Source organism: Pundamilia nyererei, unplaced genomic scaffold (genome assembly GCF_000239375.1).
Source record: "Pundamilia nyererei isolate P.nyererei 1_Seehausen unplaced genomic scaffold, PunNye1.0 scaffold00001, whole genome shotgun sequence".
Classification (NCBI taxonomy): Eukaryota; Metazoa; Chordata; class Actinopteri; order Cichliformes; family Cichlidae; genus Pundamilia; species Pundamilia nyererei.
Genome location: NW_005187402.1, coordinates 5,455,638 through 5,474,490, shown reverse-complemented (window position 1 = coordinate 5,474,490; position 18,853 = coordinate 5,455,638). Strand labels below are relative to the sequence as shown.

Genomic DNA, 18,853 nt, shown 5'->3' with positions numbered 1-18,853 from the left:
AAAAAAAAAAGGAAGAAAAAAAAGAGTACAAAACAACATTTGCTCCAGTTCATGCATGGATAATTACCGCTTCAGTGGTTTAAACCCAACACCTGCAACAGCTGCATTGCAACACAATGCATCTGGAACAAAATGATGCATCAGTAATGACTTCACTTTTAGAAGCAAATGCATTTCTATGAAAGGGCAACAAATGAAACAGCTGAAAAGTTATTCGTGGCCTCGGCGTACTGTACCTGTGCTCCTGTGCGGTGTATTTAAGAAGCTCGGCCAACTGGAGTGGATATTTGCAGATTTTCTGGACGGGCGTGAGCAAGAAGCCATCTATGGCGATGTCAATCATTTGCTGGAGGAGGCGACAGGCTTCGAAGAAGTGCTGGTACCTGCCATCCCTCATCAGTTTGCTCAGCTCCATACAGGCATCCAAGTGGTTGTTACAGTATTCTGAATAAATCCAGAAACCGTCTTGCTGTAGTGCAAAGGAGTAGAGATGGACATCGTCAGGATAATTAAAAAGAAAAATCATATAAATAGGGGAGTGATTATGGTTTCTCAAACATTAATTTCTTCTTATCTTAGGATGCTGTTAGCTGGTTAATTAGCTCCACAATTTAAATATTATCTCAAGATAACGAGACGAGATAAAAGAAAAATCTATTCTCTTCTTCTTCTTCTTTCATTTTTGGTCGAAGTTTGTCTAAAATATACTCACGTGTTCTAAAAAGCACGGCCCGATTTCAGAGAGGTGCGGCTCCTCTGTGTTGTACTGTTTCTCCAAATCTCTGACAAAACCCATCTGAAAGCGGTAGATGTCCTCGATGTTTCCAAAGATGACCTTCAACTGGTCGTCGTTAAACATGTCCACGCGCTTCCTGCACTGGCGCAAGTAGCCCTGCAAACAACACCGGTTACAGCTACAGTGAGGCTTTGACAGAAGATCCTGTTCAGATGAGCACAAACATTTTTCAAAATGAGTATCAGGTCTCGAACTGTGCCATGGCTGCTTGTAGTTAATTAAATGCCCTGAAGCTTTGGCACTTTGGGAACAGATCTGATATAAGATAGCCAGACTTCTCCCTGCTGTCATTGTGAAATATGCATGCTAATCCTTTTTGTTTTGTTTCTTAAAGTCAGGCTCAGTTCAAATATGCATAATCACAACAGGGACTTCACATTATTGTATCTGAGAAATGTGACATTTCAACGATCAAGTCATTTACTGGTGACGAATTAAAACATCTGAGAAACATAAAAAACATTACAGGCATCTAATAAATAATTTTTTAAATAACAAAAAAGAAATCTTAGCATCATTTTGAATTCAGCAGTGCAAAATTTCTTCTTCTTTGTAACTTTTCTAAAACACCGAAGCAACTTACTTTAATGAACTGACCGGCTTTTTAAATCCAGAATATTCTACATCTGTATTTTTGATTGCTTGGTCTGGTTTTTAGCTCTTCAACTTCAGTTTTTATTATTTAAAAGTGAGCTTGTTCAAATCTGTTCCTCAGCTCAGAAAATCCTTTGCCCGTGCATGTCCTTGAATATTTGGAAGATCAAAGTTGCTTACATTAGCAAGACGTGCAGAGGTAAAATCCACGCTTTATTGCAACTATTCTTAAACAAGATGCTTACCTAGATATGATCTGGAATACAAACATGTATAGAGCAGTTTAGGGAAAGATGATTGGAAAATATGTGATGGAAATCGTCTAAGTTCAAAACTGTTTATTCTAGCATAGAGCACTGCTGTGTGCTGTGCATTACGGCCAAACATCTCCACTTTGGTCTTGTCTGTTCAAAGGACATTGTTGCAGAGGTCTTGTTGTTTTTTCAGATGCTTATCAAAACATAAGCATGTTCTTTTTAAAGAGAAGAGGCTTTCTCCTGGCAAAGGTTGCAAACAAGCCATACCTGTTCAGTCTTTCTTTGATTGCACTGTCATGAACTTTAAACATGCTAACTGAGGGCTGCAGAGTCTGAGATGTAGCGTTGGGGTTTTTACGAGCATCACGCAGTCTGATGATGGAGTGAATATGCTGGGACGTGTACTCCTGGGAAGATTGTGGGATTGTGTGAGCACACACCTGAACAGCAAAGTGCCAAAACGTCTTCTTTTAGGTGCTCACACTTGCTGATGGTTAATCAGTCAAGTGCCTTTTATCATTAGTGTGGTGGCCAGTAAATAACAGTGATTGTCACTTAGATTAGTGAGTTAGATACCACTGTTTAAAGACCAGACACATGCCAGGGAAAAGCAGGCTGTATGTAGTGTATGTTGTAAAGACATTTAAATCAAAGGATGCAGCATATAGAGGCAAAATTGTACTAGCTCCAAATATTTTAGAAATTAAGTTATTAATATATTCAAATGTTACAATGTGTGCACTTTATAGAGGATACATGCCTGTTTATTATTTATTAGACTGAGATTCCTGGCTTGGGAGCATTTTTAAAGAGCTGCAATTCTAATAATATAAAAATGGCCAGGGTTTTGTTTATTTTTATTAGGTGTGAATTTTAGCTTGTCACTTCAGGATGATTCATAATATAATGACAAATTTAGTCTGGACTGCTGGGACCACTGTGTACAGCTGACATATTGCGGTTTTGCATTTAGCTAAAGAAGCATTATTTTTGGCCTGTTTAGCAAACGAGAAAGAAAAAAAATGCCTGGAATAAAAGTGTGAATGTGGGAGTGTTACGAATTTATGCAAGATACTAGATGCGTAGCATCAAAAAGACTGCTGCTTTTTAATTAATTCAGCTTCATACCATATAGTTTATAACCTGCCCTGCTCTTACTTGACATATTAAAGCAAAGCCGGGAACAGCAGTGTATATAGATGTGTGATTTATGAATGTGTGCCGATGTTTAGTACCTCACAGATGTCCTTGAGGTGTTTGATATAATGTCTCTCTGTGCTCATAATCTCATTTATAACGTTAGCCCTCATCTGGTCTCGGTTTTGGAGGGGTGAGCCCAGACATAAGCAGTCATTGGTTGGATCCAGGTGCCCGTTCTGTACCTCGCTGGTTCCTTCAGCTGGCTCTGCTCCACCGTCTTCCTGGTTCACCCACAGCTGAGGACAAATACATTCATGCACACACAAGAGCCACATGCATTCGAATGAGTAAAGAGCTTTCTTAAAGGTTGGGTGGGTGGGGAAAAAAGGATTAGACAACATATTTATATATAATGATTATTGTTAGTATTAACAAGTAATATTAGCTCTCCTAATGTGTTACCAGTCACACATGAAAGCATACACACCCAAACATCCCACACATAAACACAGCGCTTCATTAAGAGGTCCTCTGGTAGTTTAGACAGTGAGTCGCTCTCCAGCATGTCAAAAAACACACTGCCAAACACTCCAGAGTATAAAAAAGCCTCTCTCAGAGACCGAGCACATATTCTGAGGGCATTTAATGTGTGACTCAAAATCTGCCCCCTACACATATGCATGCATATACGCTCAAATACCACCTCGTGATTTCACCGACACTCACGCACACACATAGAAATCCACACACATCGTGTATTCCACTCTCGCTCATAGAAAGGGCCAAGTGAGCGTGTTTTCAGATGCCCAGCAGCCAACACCTGATGACACACAGTTTGCCAAGAGAACATCAAAGAACCGACGGGTAGAATGTCAAACACAAGATGAGGAATGTAGCGCCACAGACAAGCAGAGTGACGGGTGGTAGAGCACTGACTGCAGACGAGAACTAGTAGCACAGCATTAAGACTGAGAAATAGTCAGAGTCAATAGTAAATAGAGTACTGAAGAGAATGATCCATAATTGAATTACAAAAAAAAAACATGAGTAATTTTTCCCAAATCCATCTAATTCTACGTGAATACATCTGTACAATTTTTTTTAGAATGGCCCTTTAAGGAGACATTTCACATTAGCTTTACTTTTGACTCATCAGTTCTGCCTCTCTATCGAGCCCGTTGAGGAATGATGTGATAACGTTAATGTTTGGTAATGTCGAGGGCACGTTGCGTGGACAGACTGGAGCGGGCGGGTGGGCGGGCAGGCTGGATGGGTAGATGAAGCTGGGAAAAAAAACGCACCTTTGACGTGGTGTTTTGGAACCGTGGAGTTGCTATGGGGTTGATATAGAAAACCTGTTTTGTTTGGGGCTGAGGAGGGTGGGGTTCCACCTTGGAAAGAGAGAATGACAGAACAGAAAGATACTTTTTGGTTGACAGTCAGTCAGCCTGTCTGCCCTGCCCTCTCAGGAGTGAATATGGAAGGGTGGACAGGTGGGAATGACCATGGAAAGTGTCTGGGTGGGTGCTCTGCTGTGGGATCCCTTCAACTGCAGCAAAGATGCTAATTCTTCCTTCCTTCATAAAGACACTAAACCATATCAGGAATGTTCAACGATATATTCTACTTTGCATCATAAATTGTGTCTAATTAAAATATTCTTTATTATTATATGCCTTGGACTAAGACTTTAGGCGAGAAGCCTTCCGCTTTCATCCAAAGAAATTTCAAAAACATATCGCAGAGTTAAACTATGAATATACATCTTCCTGTACAGTCACGCTTCACCATTCCAAGAGAAGTGCAATTACAGAAAGCAGAAGTAAAAGTAGTAGGGAAAGGCATTCAGCGGCAGTGTGCAGTTTCTGGATTCAGCTGAACTAAGACATGGGTGCTATTACATAATCATGATGTAATGCGAGGATGTTGTAAATTTAATTGGATTTCAAGGATAGAAGTTGAAGGTGATGCTACGCTAAAAAAAAAAAGAAAAGGGGGCTCATCAGCATCTTTGTTTTCTTGTCCCTGAACATCCGATAAAGGCACCTCGCTAGCTGTTTTCTCCTCTCTTCAGTGTTATGTATTATTAAAATAAAGCAGCACTTAACAGTGGAACTGTGGAAGAAGCATATTAATGTGTGTGCTTTGTGAAAGTGTGTTTGTGTAAGGCGGAATAATTGTGCATGTGTACCTTCCAGTATGTTTATTTATCAGCTCGGGTGCATATGTTCATGTGCCTCCATTTGTGTACGTGTGTGGGTGTCTGTTGTGTCTGTGGTCGCTGGCCAGCCATGGCTGCAGCTAACTCACCCGTACAAAGCTGGCAGGGAACCATCCTTCCTCCTCATCAATCTGGCCCCACCACCAGTCCTTGTTGGAGGCGTCCAGCACCTTGATGACGTCACCGGCCTTAAACGCCAACTCCCGGTCCGCCATGGTCACATGGTCCCATACCGCCTCAGCGTTGACGATTGAACCTCCACTTATCAACTGTAGGAATTGGAAGGAGAGACAAGAAATACCTTATGTATTATTCTGATCACGTGAAGCTGTGAAGCAGGAGTAAACACTAAACATTGATCAACAGAACACAATCCAACGTGATCCAAAACGGTAAATGAATCAAATCTGAAACTGAATGCAGTACAGTAATATGCCAGATTTTGGCTCCAGTATGTGTGAGTCCTTGTTGTTAAACCCACTCAGATTTCTAATGGAGTTAAACATAGGCCCTCAAAGCCAGGGCCCGCTAGCAGCTCGGGGACTGCACAGCAAATAGAACGGCACAATAGCCAACACAGATCATAGTACAACACAACAATAAAACAACGATACAAAAAAGGCAGAGCCGTTAGTGGGGAAACATTCTGTGTTCAGTGGCACAGCACCAGTCTCCACACAGGGACGGTAATTGGCCCATTATGACATTAGAATAATTACATGTGTTAATGTAATATAAATGCTAAGGAGCAAACAAATGTGAAGGGATAATCTCCTTTCCTTCATGCTGTCACTGGGGCTTGTTATTTTATCTGCAGCAGTCTTCTACCAAACATGAAAGGATGACTCATCAAATCTTTTCTATTGACTTTAAAATCATGAATAAATAATGTGGACATTATGCGACACTAAAAATAAAGATTGAATTTGTGCAACGTACATGAGCAAAGTTATTTGATGTGCATCAATTAGAGATTGTAAGGTGATCAGTATTCTTTAGGGGGAACCGGAGAAGCTAAAGGTTGTTCTCATTAAAAGACATGTTCTTTAGTGCCTGAAATCATCAATCTAAAGCGTCACCATCTGTCACACTGATCACTTAGCTCTGTTACCTTGTGAAGCACAACCCCATGCATGCGTGCTGCCCCACGTTTTTACTCTGTATGCATGAAACCTGTGTATGCATCCGTGGAACAAATCCAACTGTTTGTCCCAATTGTTCTCTCCACAGTAGTGTTCATCAGCATTCTCCAGTCCGGAGCTTAACCACGCATCCAGTCCCTGGGGCTGTGGGCAGAGCAGCCAGCGCTAACCAACCCTGACAAGGGATGCTGTGGCTCTAGGTAAGGACTTATCAAAGGCCTGCAGAAATAGCTGTCACAGGGATGGCTACAAAATTAGTTCCTTACTTCTCTTAAGGCCTTTGCATAATCCTATTGAGCTACTTTCATTTTATACGTTTAGCTAATTGTTTTTTTTCTCTTTAATTATCTAAGATTATTTTGTCTATTGTAAAAGACAAAAATGACCCTCCTACCTCTACCTCAGTCTAGCACAAAATTGCTTTTCTACCTTCCTGCCGATGCAGTGAGTTTGCAGTGTGTCTATAAGAAACAACACAGTGTGTGCATGTGTCAAACTCAGAAGCTACATGGGCCCTCCAACCTGTAGACAAGACCACCACCCTGATGGATTACTGAGACAGCTACAGGGGCTATAAGCCAATCAGGGCAGAGAAGTGAATACAGGGAGGGACGGACTTCCATGCCTGGAAGTGAAAGAACAGCCGTCGTCATGGTGACAGATGAGGATGCTTCACTGATATTGACAAGATGATGGGATGAGGCAAGGACATTTCAGGGTGCACCACAATATTTCCACATTTAGGCGCGTGTGCGTGTGTGAGAGAGTAGTCACACACAAAGAGTGACCACCGAATAACTGCAGTGTCACTCAGCTATTAAATATTAAAATCAATCACAAACTGCAATTTCAAATTAAATCTAAAAATGCAAAGGAAAACAGCACGGGCCTCTGCAGACAGTTCGGAGATCAAAGATGTTTAGCCAGGCATCACTTTGGACAGGTAGCTGGGGTAACAATAGCTGTAGCCTATATCTCAAAGCGCTCCACTTCAGGAAGAGAGGAGGGTTACCGCAAAAACATGTGTCACGCTGCCATGGAAACAGGATCAATAAGTAGTGCTCAAAAACATTAAAAAATCATTGCTGGTTCAGAAAAGGGAATTTAAATGATCTATTAGGGAAAAAACACCTGAAGGAATAACTAGTGGAAGCCAAATCAGCTCCACTTGACTTACACCATAAAAAGAAGCCCATAGAAGAGATGAGCCTTGGCACTGAGGTCAGCCTTGCTTCTTGCCCTCCCACCCCCTCGTCGTCCCTCCAGCACCACTCCATTTTCAGCCCCATTCACTACAAGTGCAATCTCTCTTGTCCCCATCAATCTGCTGTAATACGGGCAACAGACAGAAAGAGCAAAGGAAAGAGGGATGGAGATCCATTCACAGTGTTCCTCCCTCCTCAGTTCTTTCCGTTTATCCCTCCATCTCTCTAATGAGATCAGTACTGCCCTCTCCAATATATTGCATCCTTTTTTCCCTCTACATGTCTGAATAAATTAAAAGCATTACATAATCAATCTTCCCCCGTTCCCGCCTAAGCACGGCCCCATACCTAGCTGAATAATACAGTAAACACACAGAGCCAAGCACAGAGAGGGCTTGCTCATCATACTCATCATTACATGTGTGTCTATCAGCTGTCATGACCTATGTCATCATTATGGGCACACTGCAGTTCCTACATGAAAGATCAGAGGGCTAAGCAGATATCTCTGAACCGCAAAACCCGTATTTGGGTCAATGCAAATGAATGCAGAGGAATCTTTCCCTTTATATAGGCGTTTGTGACAGTGCTTCCTGTTACATGTCAGAGCACAGACATGGAGCCTGACACGGAAATGTGTACGAATAGAAAGCAGATTCACTTGCTTATATCATCTTTGCAGCGCAACACATCAGCATTCACTGCACTGGCAAAGCCACTGCATTCCAACATCCTCCTCTGTATCCAACCTTAGCACAGCTGCACCAAAGTACCAATAGCATCCCTGAACAAGCACGCATACACACACACACATACGCCTTTAGCCAACCTTACCATGTTTGTGGCATGTAACTGTTCGGAGAGTGTATGCATGGAGAAGTCCGGTTCATACGATCATGATAATCGAACTCCTGTTTTGGAATAGGTGACGGTCCTCCGCGAGAGCCTGAGCCGTAAAGTAACAAGGTAGTGTATTCCAATGCACCGAGTGAGTCTCGCGGTCCGTCCTCCCTGTGTCTGCCAACCCTGTTATGTAATACACTTATACCCCGAGTCTGGGAGCCAATCAAAGATGCTCTGCTTAAAACCGGTGAGAAATGCACACACATCCTCACACACGCCGCTGTCCCACTCGCGCACACCATCTGCACATTGACACTTCTGACTGCACAGCATTTAACAGAACTCTATTAGAAGGCACCTGCCCTGGTGGAATTACAAACGTGTGAACGCTCGGGATGTGCGCAGGACGCAGACTGAAAAGGCACAGCACATAACACCCACTCGAGACTACCTCTCACCCACATCACTTAACATGCTCGCATACTTACATGTGAGCAACACATCTGTAATTAGCACTCCGTTTGTTGGCCATGTGACCCATAACCACTGCGGTGCACGTTACGATCTTGTGACGTTGTGACGATTTGCATGCTTACAGTCCTGCGAGGGTCTCCGAAAGGGGGATGCTGTTTATGCGTTTGTACCAGCCACAGAGATGAAAACACCAGCCCTCATGCAACAGCATGTGATGGAGGTATCTGTGTTCATAATACACATCTCACAGCACCTGCAGTCCAACATTTATCACTTAACTGCACACGCACAGAAAACACACAGCACTTAGCAGTGAGTGTGAGGAAGCACATACAGTATCTTCAGAAAACCTGGTGAGTCTAACATCCCTATTAATAGGACTGTCATGGACAGCTCTGGGATAGGGCTTTCAGAATATCTATTTCAGACGTTCATTCAACATTCATGACACCTGCCTCCAATCCTTTATTAGACTATGGCGGTGCACTTGGAAGGGAATGGAAGGAAAAATACTTTTTTTTTTGTCATCTCCAGCTGACAAGCCTTTTCACTTGGACTGCATTGCATCTGAAAGAAATATATAATGATGCATTTTTTATTAGTCACCATTTAGTGCCTGGGTGACATAACGTGTGGGCTTCAGAAACAGGTGCTACAAGTGCAAGAGAGAAAACAGGGCAGAATATGGGGGGGGGGGGGGCTGTGAAATGGGAGCTCAGTTTAGCTGAATCTAAAATGGGGGAAACCTGGAGTGATGAGGCCCTGCTTTATTAGGCCTACCCTGCCATGCTGTTGGTTACTGTTCAGCTGAGACTACAATGATGCTCTAGAGTGTGTGATCAGCAGCACAAACCTCTCACTTGCACCGTTATTTGCTACAAATATCACACTGACTTGTGGGGAGATATCACAGCACAGCTATTAGCTGCCATATTGTGGATGAGGCTACAGTGGATCACAAAAGGGAGGAAAAAAAACAAGTCCTTATGCAGCAGTAGGACGTTGTTAGAATAATTTTTAAAAACACCGTCACATTCATTTCCCATCTAAAAGTCATATTATTATAGAATAAAATTCATCAATGCGCATAATCCACAATATTCAACATGGAGGAGAGGGGAAGATCGACGTGGGGTTGGGGAAGGTGGGTTGGAGAGGAGATGTTTATACTATTATGCGGGGGAAATGAATTTCCAGTCACCACAGAAAAAGGTAAGCGCATCACAGATCTGTATCCGCACAACTACGACCACCACCAGACAACACTAGCTATCACAAACGGGGGGGAGGAGGACACAAAACATAACGAAGGATTGGAAGGAGGGAGAGGGTGGGGGGTGGTGGTAGGGTGGTGGGAAGAAACAGAAATACATTATGTTGTACCAACGTCATTCATTTCAACGCGTAGCCGTGATGGAGCGCCGGGTGTCCCCGCTCTCGACCAACGCGCACTGCTGTTCTCTCCTCTCCTGTGTGAAAGTGCGCTGCGCTGCGAACCGGGCCCCAAGCGCAGATCCATTTAACGAGTACCGAGGATGAACATCAACAGCACGTTCACAAGCACCAGAACCGCGATCACCGTAAACACCGCGCAAGTCTGGACGTCCAAGGCCATGGCGCAGCGCTGCGGGCCGATGCTGAGCTGTGCTCTCAGTTACGGGCGGTATTCAGCTCTCCACACTTAGACACGCAGCCTCAAAGCAACCAGAAATCCTCCATTACAGTTAGGCAAGAAATGACGAAAAGATGCCCCTACTTCTCTCCACACAGCGCGATGCGATTCATAAAGATAACGGGAAGAGATGCATCATCCTCACCATCATCATCGTCATCAGTCTGCACCGCGATTTCTCCCCGCTAGTCAACACCTGCCGGTGTTTCGCCTCTTCCCTCAACCCGACCGTCTCTCAGGCCAATAGATTCTCAGAGCACACAAGAGGGAGGCTGTGCGCAGGCTGTTCGCAGCTGCTGAGCTGCCTTCCGGTGAGTGGGGGACCAGGGAGAACGGCTGTGAGCCTGAGAGGCGGTCCTGTGTTAATAGTGATCAGCTCTCTGCCGCTAGACTACCGGCGTCAGCCATCACCTACAGCCGGGGGAGGGGCACAGCCAGCCCCTCGCTGACTACATCGACCACTGAGACCAGAATCATAACCTCATTCATCTCCCACCCCATCTAAAAATATCGTGGTGGTGCCGTGGTGATTTATCATTTACCATTAACAACCCAGGCATGAAGGAGAATAAATGTCAGAGTAATGGATGCATGTTCCTCAAAGTGATCACCATCTTATAATTTTATTGGCATAATGTCTGCCAATTTATCAGTGGCAGCAGATTCATCGACAGGAGCTGGTTTGATATTCAAATACATGCACTTTCTGCATTACCACTGGTGCACCGGGCGCACCTCACTGATGCAAGAAGACCGTTTAAAGGTGCCATCTCTCGGACATGCAACGGTTTCTCGGGGATCAAAGGTGTCCAATTCAGTCCTGCTGGAGTGGATGAACCTCAAGTTTTAAGTTCTAAGTTCGTGTGAAGACCGGTCCAGCGTGCACTTAACTGGAGAACTTGGACTAGATGTACTCTGTGGAGCTAACCTTAAAAGTTATTTCTTTCATTTGCAGTGCAACCTTTTTTGCATATGCAGTTCAAAGTCCAAGCCACATCTATGCTACATTAATTCTGCCTGATGCAGACTTACCTTTGCTCTAGTATCTAATAAAGTGCTCCAAAAACAAAGGAAGTGCATCCATAAAGAAAGAGTTCCTTACATAAAAGGACACTGACACTACTCTCCATAGAGGGCAGAGATAAAATTAAGACCACCATTTCCTTGCAATTATTTTTTTTCAATTTCTGTACAGTTTTAATGTTACCTGTTGCTGTTGTTGCTTTTTTTAAATGGAAGATGCCTCCACAAATGTGGTATTAATCAATTAAGTTGCAACAAAGTAAATTTTTTTCCACTAAACTAGATTTTTTCTGAATGACTTTATTGTTACATCATACACGTTTAACCATGTACAAGTCTTCAGTAGTCTCACTATTTCTATGGGGTTTGTCACGTCTCTTGGGTGGACCCTTGCACTCCTCACTGGTGGCAAATTTCTCACAGGATATCTGCCCCCATGAACAGATATCCTGTTCATGGGGGCCCAGGATTTAGAGTGGGTTGCATAGTTTTCAGAAGATTGGTGAGTCAATCCCCAGCTCCTGGATCTATATGCTGAAGTGACCGTGGGCAAGAAACCGAACCCCAAGAATCCCCTGATGTGTGTTAGCATTGAAAATGTATCTGTGGATGCAGCCTGCAGTGTAAAAAGTGCTTTGAGGGGAAAAAAGGGGAAAACTGGTACTACATGAACGTTAATGAACATGCTGTATGTGTCATTGCCATCATTTTATTTTACTTGAAAAGAAGAAGCTCTTAGGTGCTTAGGTTTCTAAGTTATAAATTTGACTTCATAGAAATTTTAAATCAAGAGAAATACCTGTGAAATGTATCCAGTGGTTGAAATTGTGTAATAAATCAGTTTCCTTAGATAGAAGTGATGGGTCAGTTGGAAAACTTTGAAACTTCAAGCAGCTAATGGGATTTATAAAACTAATGGCTCCAGAGGGACAAACGTGTAAATTTCAGCACTGGTATCCACTTTTGAAAAATTATTTCAGTTGCCTGCTGCAATAAAAAGGCTGAAACTGATCTCACGGAGGAAATGTCAGTTCCAAGCGGTGCCTAATTAAAAGAAATCACCCATTGGACGTTTTTACATTTTAATATCTTAGACATCAAATGATTGGGTATTTGATGTGCTTTGTTTGACCATGATCTATGCAAACATGGATTTATGGACATGATATGTCAAACCTGACAGTGCTGGTAGACCTCAGATCCCCAGCTAGAGTTGCGAAAAACTAAACAATATACATCACTTGTAAAAGAACCAGATCATAGTAACTGTTTCCCAAAAATAAAGGATATTTTAAAAAACAACAACTGTAATTATACCCCAAAGTGTATTTTAAAGGCCTTAATGGGCCATGTGACATCATCATAGTCTTAAATTATGTTTCTGTAGTAGTAATAACTGAAGGTGCAGGCACTAGAAAGGGAGATCACAAATCTCCCGCCCACACTGGCTCAGCGGCTCCCTGTAAATCACTTCTCCTTCGATCCCCTCCCCTCGACACCAAATGTGCTTAGATGCCACAACTGCATGTCGTTTCTGTGTCTTCTCTCTCCTCTTGTTTGCGTGTTGTCCTGTTTGTTGCTTGTGATCTCTGTGCTTTTCTTTTTGCCCCCCCAACCGCTCGTGGCAGATGGCCTCCCTCCCTGATCCTGGTTCTGCTGGAGTTATTTCTCTCCACTGTTGCCAAATGCCTGCTCATTTCTCGTTTCTGTCATTTTTGTAGCTTACACTGTAAAGTACCTTGAGATGATTACTGTTGTGATTCGGTGAAGCATAAGTAACAAAACTCAAGAACAACTTTCTGACTCTACGGTCACTGGGAAATGAGGAGGATTTCAACAGCAGCCCACTGTAGAAATAAAGTATTTAAAAGTCAGTAGCAATATATTCTAAACTGTCACATTTGCAACAGAAATATGTGAAACACAGACTGCTGTTACTGCTAGCTTAGTTAGCGTTTTACACCCATGGCCAACATGAACAAGTGCAGCTGTGGTTTGATATCTTTTAGTGTGACTGGAGCATTTTGATTGAATGGTTGAAAAGGAGGCTGTGCTTGTGGGGTTGTTCTGTTAAGTTCCTGCGGATCAGAATCAACTCTAACTGCTAGAAGTTTGTGCAGGAAACAGGTGAAGTCCTCTGAAAAAAAGAGAGGAACAACTACTACAACTACAGAGCAGCCTTTCAGACCTAAAGGAGACTAGTGTCTGGTGTGCAGTGCAATATTTTTCAGTGTTGAGTTGTTTTAAGTTTATCGAAAGTGACAGGACAAAATGGCCCAAGCTCCGATCTGATGCACGTGTTTGCCATTGGCATGCACATAATTTTGGCCTTCATGTTCACAGTGATACCTTAGATGAACATGAGCACATCCCAGCCTGCGGGATCGTTGGCAGATTATGAGTGGAGCACAACGTGATTGTGAATAAATTAACATAGGAGAATCACTTCAGTTCCATCTCCCTAGTCAACCATCCTACACACGGATACACACTCCCTTTCCAAACTACACTCTAACTTCACATTGAGCTGTGAGCTTTGGAATGAATCAAAAGACCTCAGAATAAGTTTAAGAGAATAACACCAAAGGAGTGCAATATATCAGTATTTTTAAAGCCATAAATAATTTCCAGGGCACTTTCTGCACATACATGCTGATAAAAGCAATGGCTCCTGAAAGCTTGGCTTTCAGAGAACAGAGAGCCATACAAGGCATCACAGCTGAGATATGACAACCGTCCTCAAACAAGCTTTTTCCCCCCCTTCTCTCTGCTTGTGTGTGTGCAACACAGAGTGAGGAGATTACATAAGCCTGCCCTACCTCTGTGGGCTCCCTCTCCAATCTCCCTGACATTTAGACAACAAAGGTCACATCTGAAAGTCTAAATCTGCACAGACACCAATGCTAATATACTCATACATATACAGAAGAAAAAAAAAGCTGGTATAAACGGCAGAATATTTCCCACTGGCAGAGAATTACGTTAAATGAGTCTGAAATTACACTTAGTGAATGTGCATTACTTAGGGAACGAGCACAGACGCAGCTCAGTCGTATGACTTGCACCAATTTCAGGACTGTCAACCACTAAACCAAACTGACAGTCAATTTAGTGACATCACTCTTCATCCTCTCATGTGAAAATGACCCTGAACCGCTTTCACAGAAGCAGCTGCTGGCTCCCCACTTCACTGGGACATGTTTTACCCATGAGAGAACAGCTCACACAAACAAAGGTCTATTTTACTAATCTACAAATAACTGCCTTTCATTTTTACCCGAGTAACGATTAGGAAGTTCTGGGATTCTGCCTACAGACATTAAAAACCAAACCAGATCAGTATTTATCCGATCCTACTCCGAAGGTGATCTTATCGTGCACCTCTGGACTTTCTCCAGGACTGCTGCTATATTTAGATCCCATCACGACTACCTGCACTGCACGGTTTGCAATTTTACAGTAAACCTCAAATTTGCATCTAAGGTTAGAAGCAAAACCAGGACCATGGTTATAGTTTTTATGAAGTATTCACAGGGTTGTACAGTATTAATTCGTTCTAGAGGGTCAGACTGCAGCATCTGAGGGAGACAATCGTCTTTCTGTGCACTGAAAACATAGGTTACTTAAGCCACACTAACACAATTCAGGGTTCAAATTCAAGTTGAAATGTTGCTGTTTTCACATACTCGGGAAGATCCACTGTGCATACCAATGACACAAGTGCAAGGGGACAGAGCAGAGTGATCTAAAAATAGCATCTGTGTGGAAAGCAGTCCAAAGGGCAATCAGAAGATGACCTTGAAGGAGAGATGAGTGAAATTTATAAAAGGTAAATCGTGGGAATTCTTTTTTTTTTAAATGGGTGAAATCCAGCCTCAGTAGGTCTGAATATAACTACTGATTCATTTGTATATCGAGTTGTGAAAAAGAAAGTGTACCCTTTTTCTATTCTATGGGTTTATTGACAAGAGAAAAAAAAACATTGTCTAGACCTCAGCAGATCTTAATATGAGATCAATAATAATGTTTAATATTTAGTATTTACAGTTATATTCCCATATATCATCGTGATGTTGTTTACTCTATTGCTCTCGTTTTCTTCTGCTTGTTTTCTTTTTTCATTCTCAACAGGTGAAATTAAAAAAGTATCTATTGTTAGCTAGTTTATTGTGATGGTGTTGTTTTTATTATGTTGCTCTTTATTGTTTGTTTGTTTTTCTTCTGATTTTTTTATCTCTATACGGTTGATCCAGGTGTGTTGTTTGTTTTTTTTCTTTTTTTTTCTTCCCCCTTTCTCACCATCTCTTCTCCCCTCTATTTTTCTTTCTCTCCCTCTCTTTCTTTCATTCTTTCTCCCTGTCCTATCCCCCAGTCATGTCTGTCCTGTCTTTAAAAAACAAAAATAAAATAAATACATACTTATAATAAAGGTCAATCAAATGGACCAATATGGCAAGGCCATGATGATCCACTTGGTAAAGTAAATCCACTTTGCATCTTTCTTGGCCTTCAGACAACAATTCTGATGGCTAAAGATCCAAACGGGGCAGGCAAAAAAAAAAAAAAAAAAAAAAAAAGAAATAAATACAACCTTATAACATGATGTTCATGTTCACAGTGACTTTGTACTCTCTGAAGATATTATTACTGTAAAATGTTTTTTCTGCTTACTGTGTTTTAATAAAAAAAAAAAATTTAAAGTCAAAACTAAGCACCAAAGGAAGAAGATTCCAATGGTGACAAGTTTTTGTAAAATATTGTGTTATGTTGCTAACGAGTCCCAAACTATGTCCATGACACACTGTTGACAATCCATTTGCATGCAAGTGATCGAGTTGTAACAGCATGTAGAAAGCGTCATTCACACAGACTCATTTACTGTGTAAGTTCCCAGAAGTTAGTAGACAGCAGCCTTGATAAAAACACAGTGAGTCACGAGACTTTTCAGTCAACTGTTGCTGTCATTACACACCCAAAGACTTGACAAACAACTCAATGCAATTAAGGAGCATTTTTACATTTCCTAAGCATCTTTACAAATTTCCTGTGAATTGCTTCTTCTTCCTTCGGCTGATCCCTTTAGGGATTCCCGCAGCAGATCATCTGCCTTCATCTAACCCTAACCCTACCGTCCTCCTCTGTCACACCAACCCTCTGCAGGTCATTCTTCAACTACATCCACAAATCTTCTTTGAGGTCTTCCTCTTTTCCTTCTGCCTGCCAACTCCATCTTTAACATCCTTTGTGCAGTATATCCACTATCCCTCCTCTGCACATGTCTAAACCATCTCAGCCTTTTCTCTTTAACTTTGTCTCAAAGCCACTCAACCTTAGCCGTCTCTCTAATATTCTTGTCCGTTTACTCCTAATGAAAATCTTAACATATTCAGATCTGCCACCTCTCTTTTTATCAGTGCAACTATCTCCAAACCATACATCACAGCAGGTCTCAATACCATCTTGTAAATCATCCCTTTCACTTTTGCTGCTGTTCTTCTGTCACAGTGTAAATTGCTAACACGTGTAATGCTTATTAAATCTAATACTAAACATGTGCTGTTTGAGATAAACTGCTTAAAATAGGTAGACAGACTTTTTTCCTACAGGTCTGAATACATTAGGGGATACTGATGCCCCTGAACAATATGGTAGCTGTGTAAACGCGTCGGTCCAATGAACAGCAGCTAATGCAGTGCATGTTTATATGTCAACTTGGTGGTTAAATAATATTAGAATAAAGCTAAGTAAAAACTGCCGTCCTTGAACAAGGCTGGCACAATGTGGAAAAAACACCCTGCATATGACAGAACATTAACCAGTAATTTATGCCCCAGGGTAAAAGCTGGATTCTACATGATATCAGTTTAAGACAAGTGCTGCTCATTCGCTGGTCTGGGATCAGCTCTTTTGAGACTTACTTTAATTCTTACTTTTCATTTTTGGATTAGTTAAAAGCCGCCACTATCTTATGACCTCTCTCTGAAAAAGACTGCAAAGTTTCAGTGCTAGCAAATGAATCTGTTTGTGGTCAGTAGGTATTTAGTTAATAGGAGGCAAAGCCCACCACACCCATTTCCCTTCTGTCTGCTCCAATTCTTTTCTTCTCCTCCCATCCCCACGGCAACCACACTGACTTCCTGCTTCCTACCAGGCCTTTCAGCCACAAAAGCGCCCTAAAAATAAAGTGCTGGACTTTTCCTGAACGCAGTTTTGTCACCATTGTTTAGGCATCAGCTGTTTATTCGTTCAGCTCAATTTGGCTTTTAGTGTAAAGTCGAGTCAGTGGGTCAGCGCACGGAGATTTGAGAAATAGAGTAAGATAGATGCCAAGTAGGGCAGACAAAATCACGGATACATATTTCAAAAGTGATATCAAAACACTCCAGGGCCTAATAGCTTCAAGAGAAATAGTCCTGCTCATGCATGATACAGTCACGAGAATGAATTGCTATTTAATGACAAATCAATACAGTATCTGTGTGTTCTTGAGACTGCAAAACAAACTGAATCTGTCCAGCGACTGTGGTCTTTGGGTCAGTCCCTGGCGAGACTGCATAGCATTGTGCAGCGCTAGCAGAACTAAAGACGGAAAGTCTTTGAATAAACACAGGCTGAACTTAGGGAATGCCACATCAAGCATCTCTGTGGAATGAAAGCAAGCCTTTGAAGATTTTTGAAACATACAAAATTAGAAACTCATTTGATGCACGCCTCACCTGTTTTCCGCACTTCTGTGACAGAAGCTTACCACGCTACTGTCATAACCGTATAACACAGAGTAATTTAATCGTGCATTGATAGCTTCAAAAATGCAATAAACAAATGAATCTCAGCATTATCCTCCCGCACCTCTATTAAGAAAAAATCCTAATGAGATTGAAAGCACTTGTTCAAGCTGTCACTGTTTGCTGTAAGCCACACAGCTGCTGGCTGTAGCTTCACATTTATGTGAGTTGTAACGATAGTTTCATCTCTCTTCTTTGAGAAATACGTGTAATTTCCCAAACAGAAAAAATGTTTCTTTAAAGACGATTAACGAAGATAACAGAAGTGAGTATTTCATTAAATGATGCCATTAAATTATCATCTTGATATCCCTTTCACTCATTAAGCTGCCTCCCTGAATCATCTCAGTGATAAAACATGCATTTAAATGACCGCTTTCAAATGTCTTCTAATAGAGGGGAGAACTCGGTTTCTGTTAAAATATTTACTTAACATAACAAAGTGTGTAATGGTGAGGCAGCTTTTGAGACATTGCAACCAATACGAAGCACTGTTGTAACCGCAGTTTCTTAGTTATGGTTCTGTTCAGCGTGAGAGTCAGTGTGTGGTTTCATGAAGCCCACAGACTCGTCGCTGGAGAGACCCCAGCTAAGGTGTGAGGGATAAAGTCAAGTGGCCTTTGCTAGGTTGGTTGTAAAAACTGGCATTGCTTCACTACACTCGACTGTGCTGGCTGTGTGTGTAGTAAGCATGTGTTATT

The 18,853-nt window shown here is 42.0% G+C and overlaps 1 protein-coding gene across 9 annotated transcripts in view; it reads right to left on the bottom strand.

Annotated features, from left to right (window-relative positions):
• The window catches only part of arhgef9a (Cdc42 guanine nucleotide exchange factor (GEF) 9a), a 55,011-nt gene that overhangs the window by 23,654 nt on the left and 12,504 nt on the right, over nucleotides 1–18,853 (bottom strand). For 6 of the 9 annotated variants that reach the window (XM_005719542.2, XM_005719543.2, XM_005719549.2 and 3 more), the window contains 5 exons: nucleotides 5,098–5,277; nucleotides 4,089–4,178; nucleotides 2,883–3,083; nucleotides 713–892; nucleotides 237–469 (listed from right to left, as the gene is read on the bottom strand). In XM_005719542.2, coding sequence (XP_005719599.1) covers nucleotides 237–469; nucleotides 713–892; nucleotides 2,883–3,083; nucleotides 4,089–4,178; nucleotides 5,098–5,277 — 884 coding nt within the window. Of the gene's footprint in view, nucleotides 1–236; nucleotides 470–712; nucleotides 893–2,882; nucleotides 3,084–4,088; nucleotides 4,179–5,097; nucleotides 5,278–10,055; nucleotides 10,120–18,853 lie in introns of those variants that run through there. The other 3 variants (XM_005719544.2, XM_005719547.2, XM_005719550.1) reach the window with 2 other exon arrangements.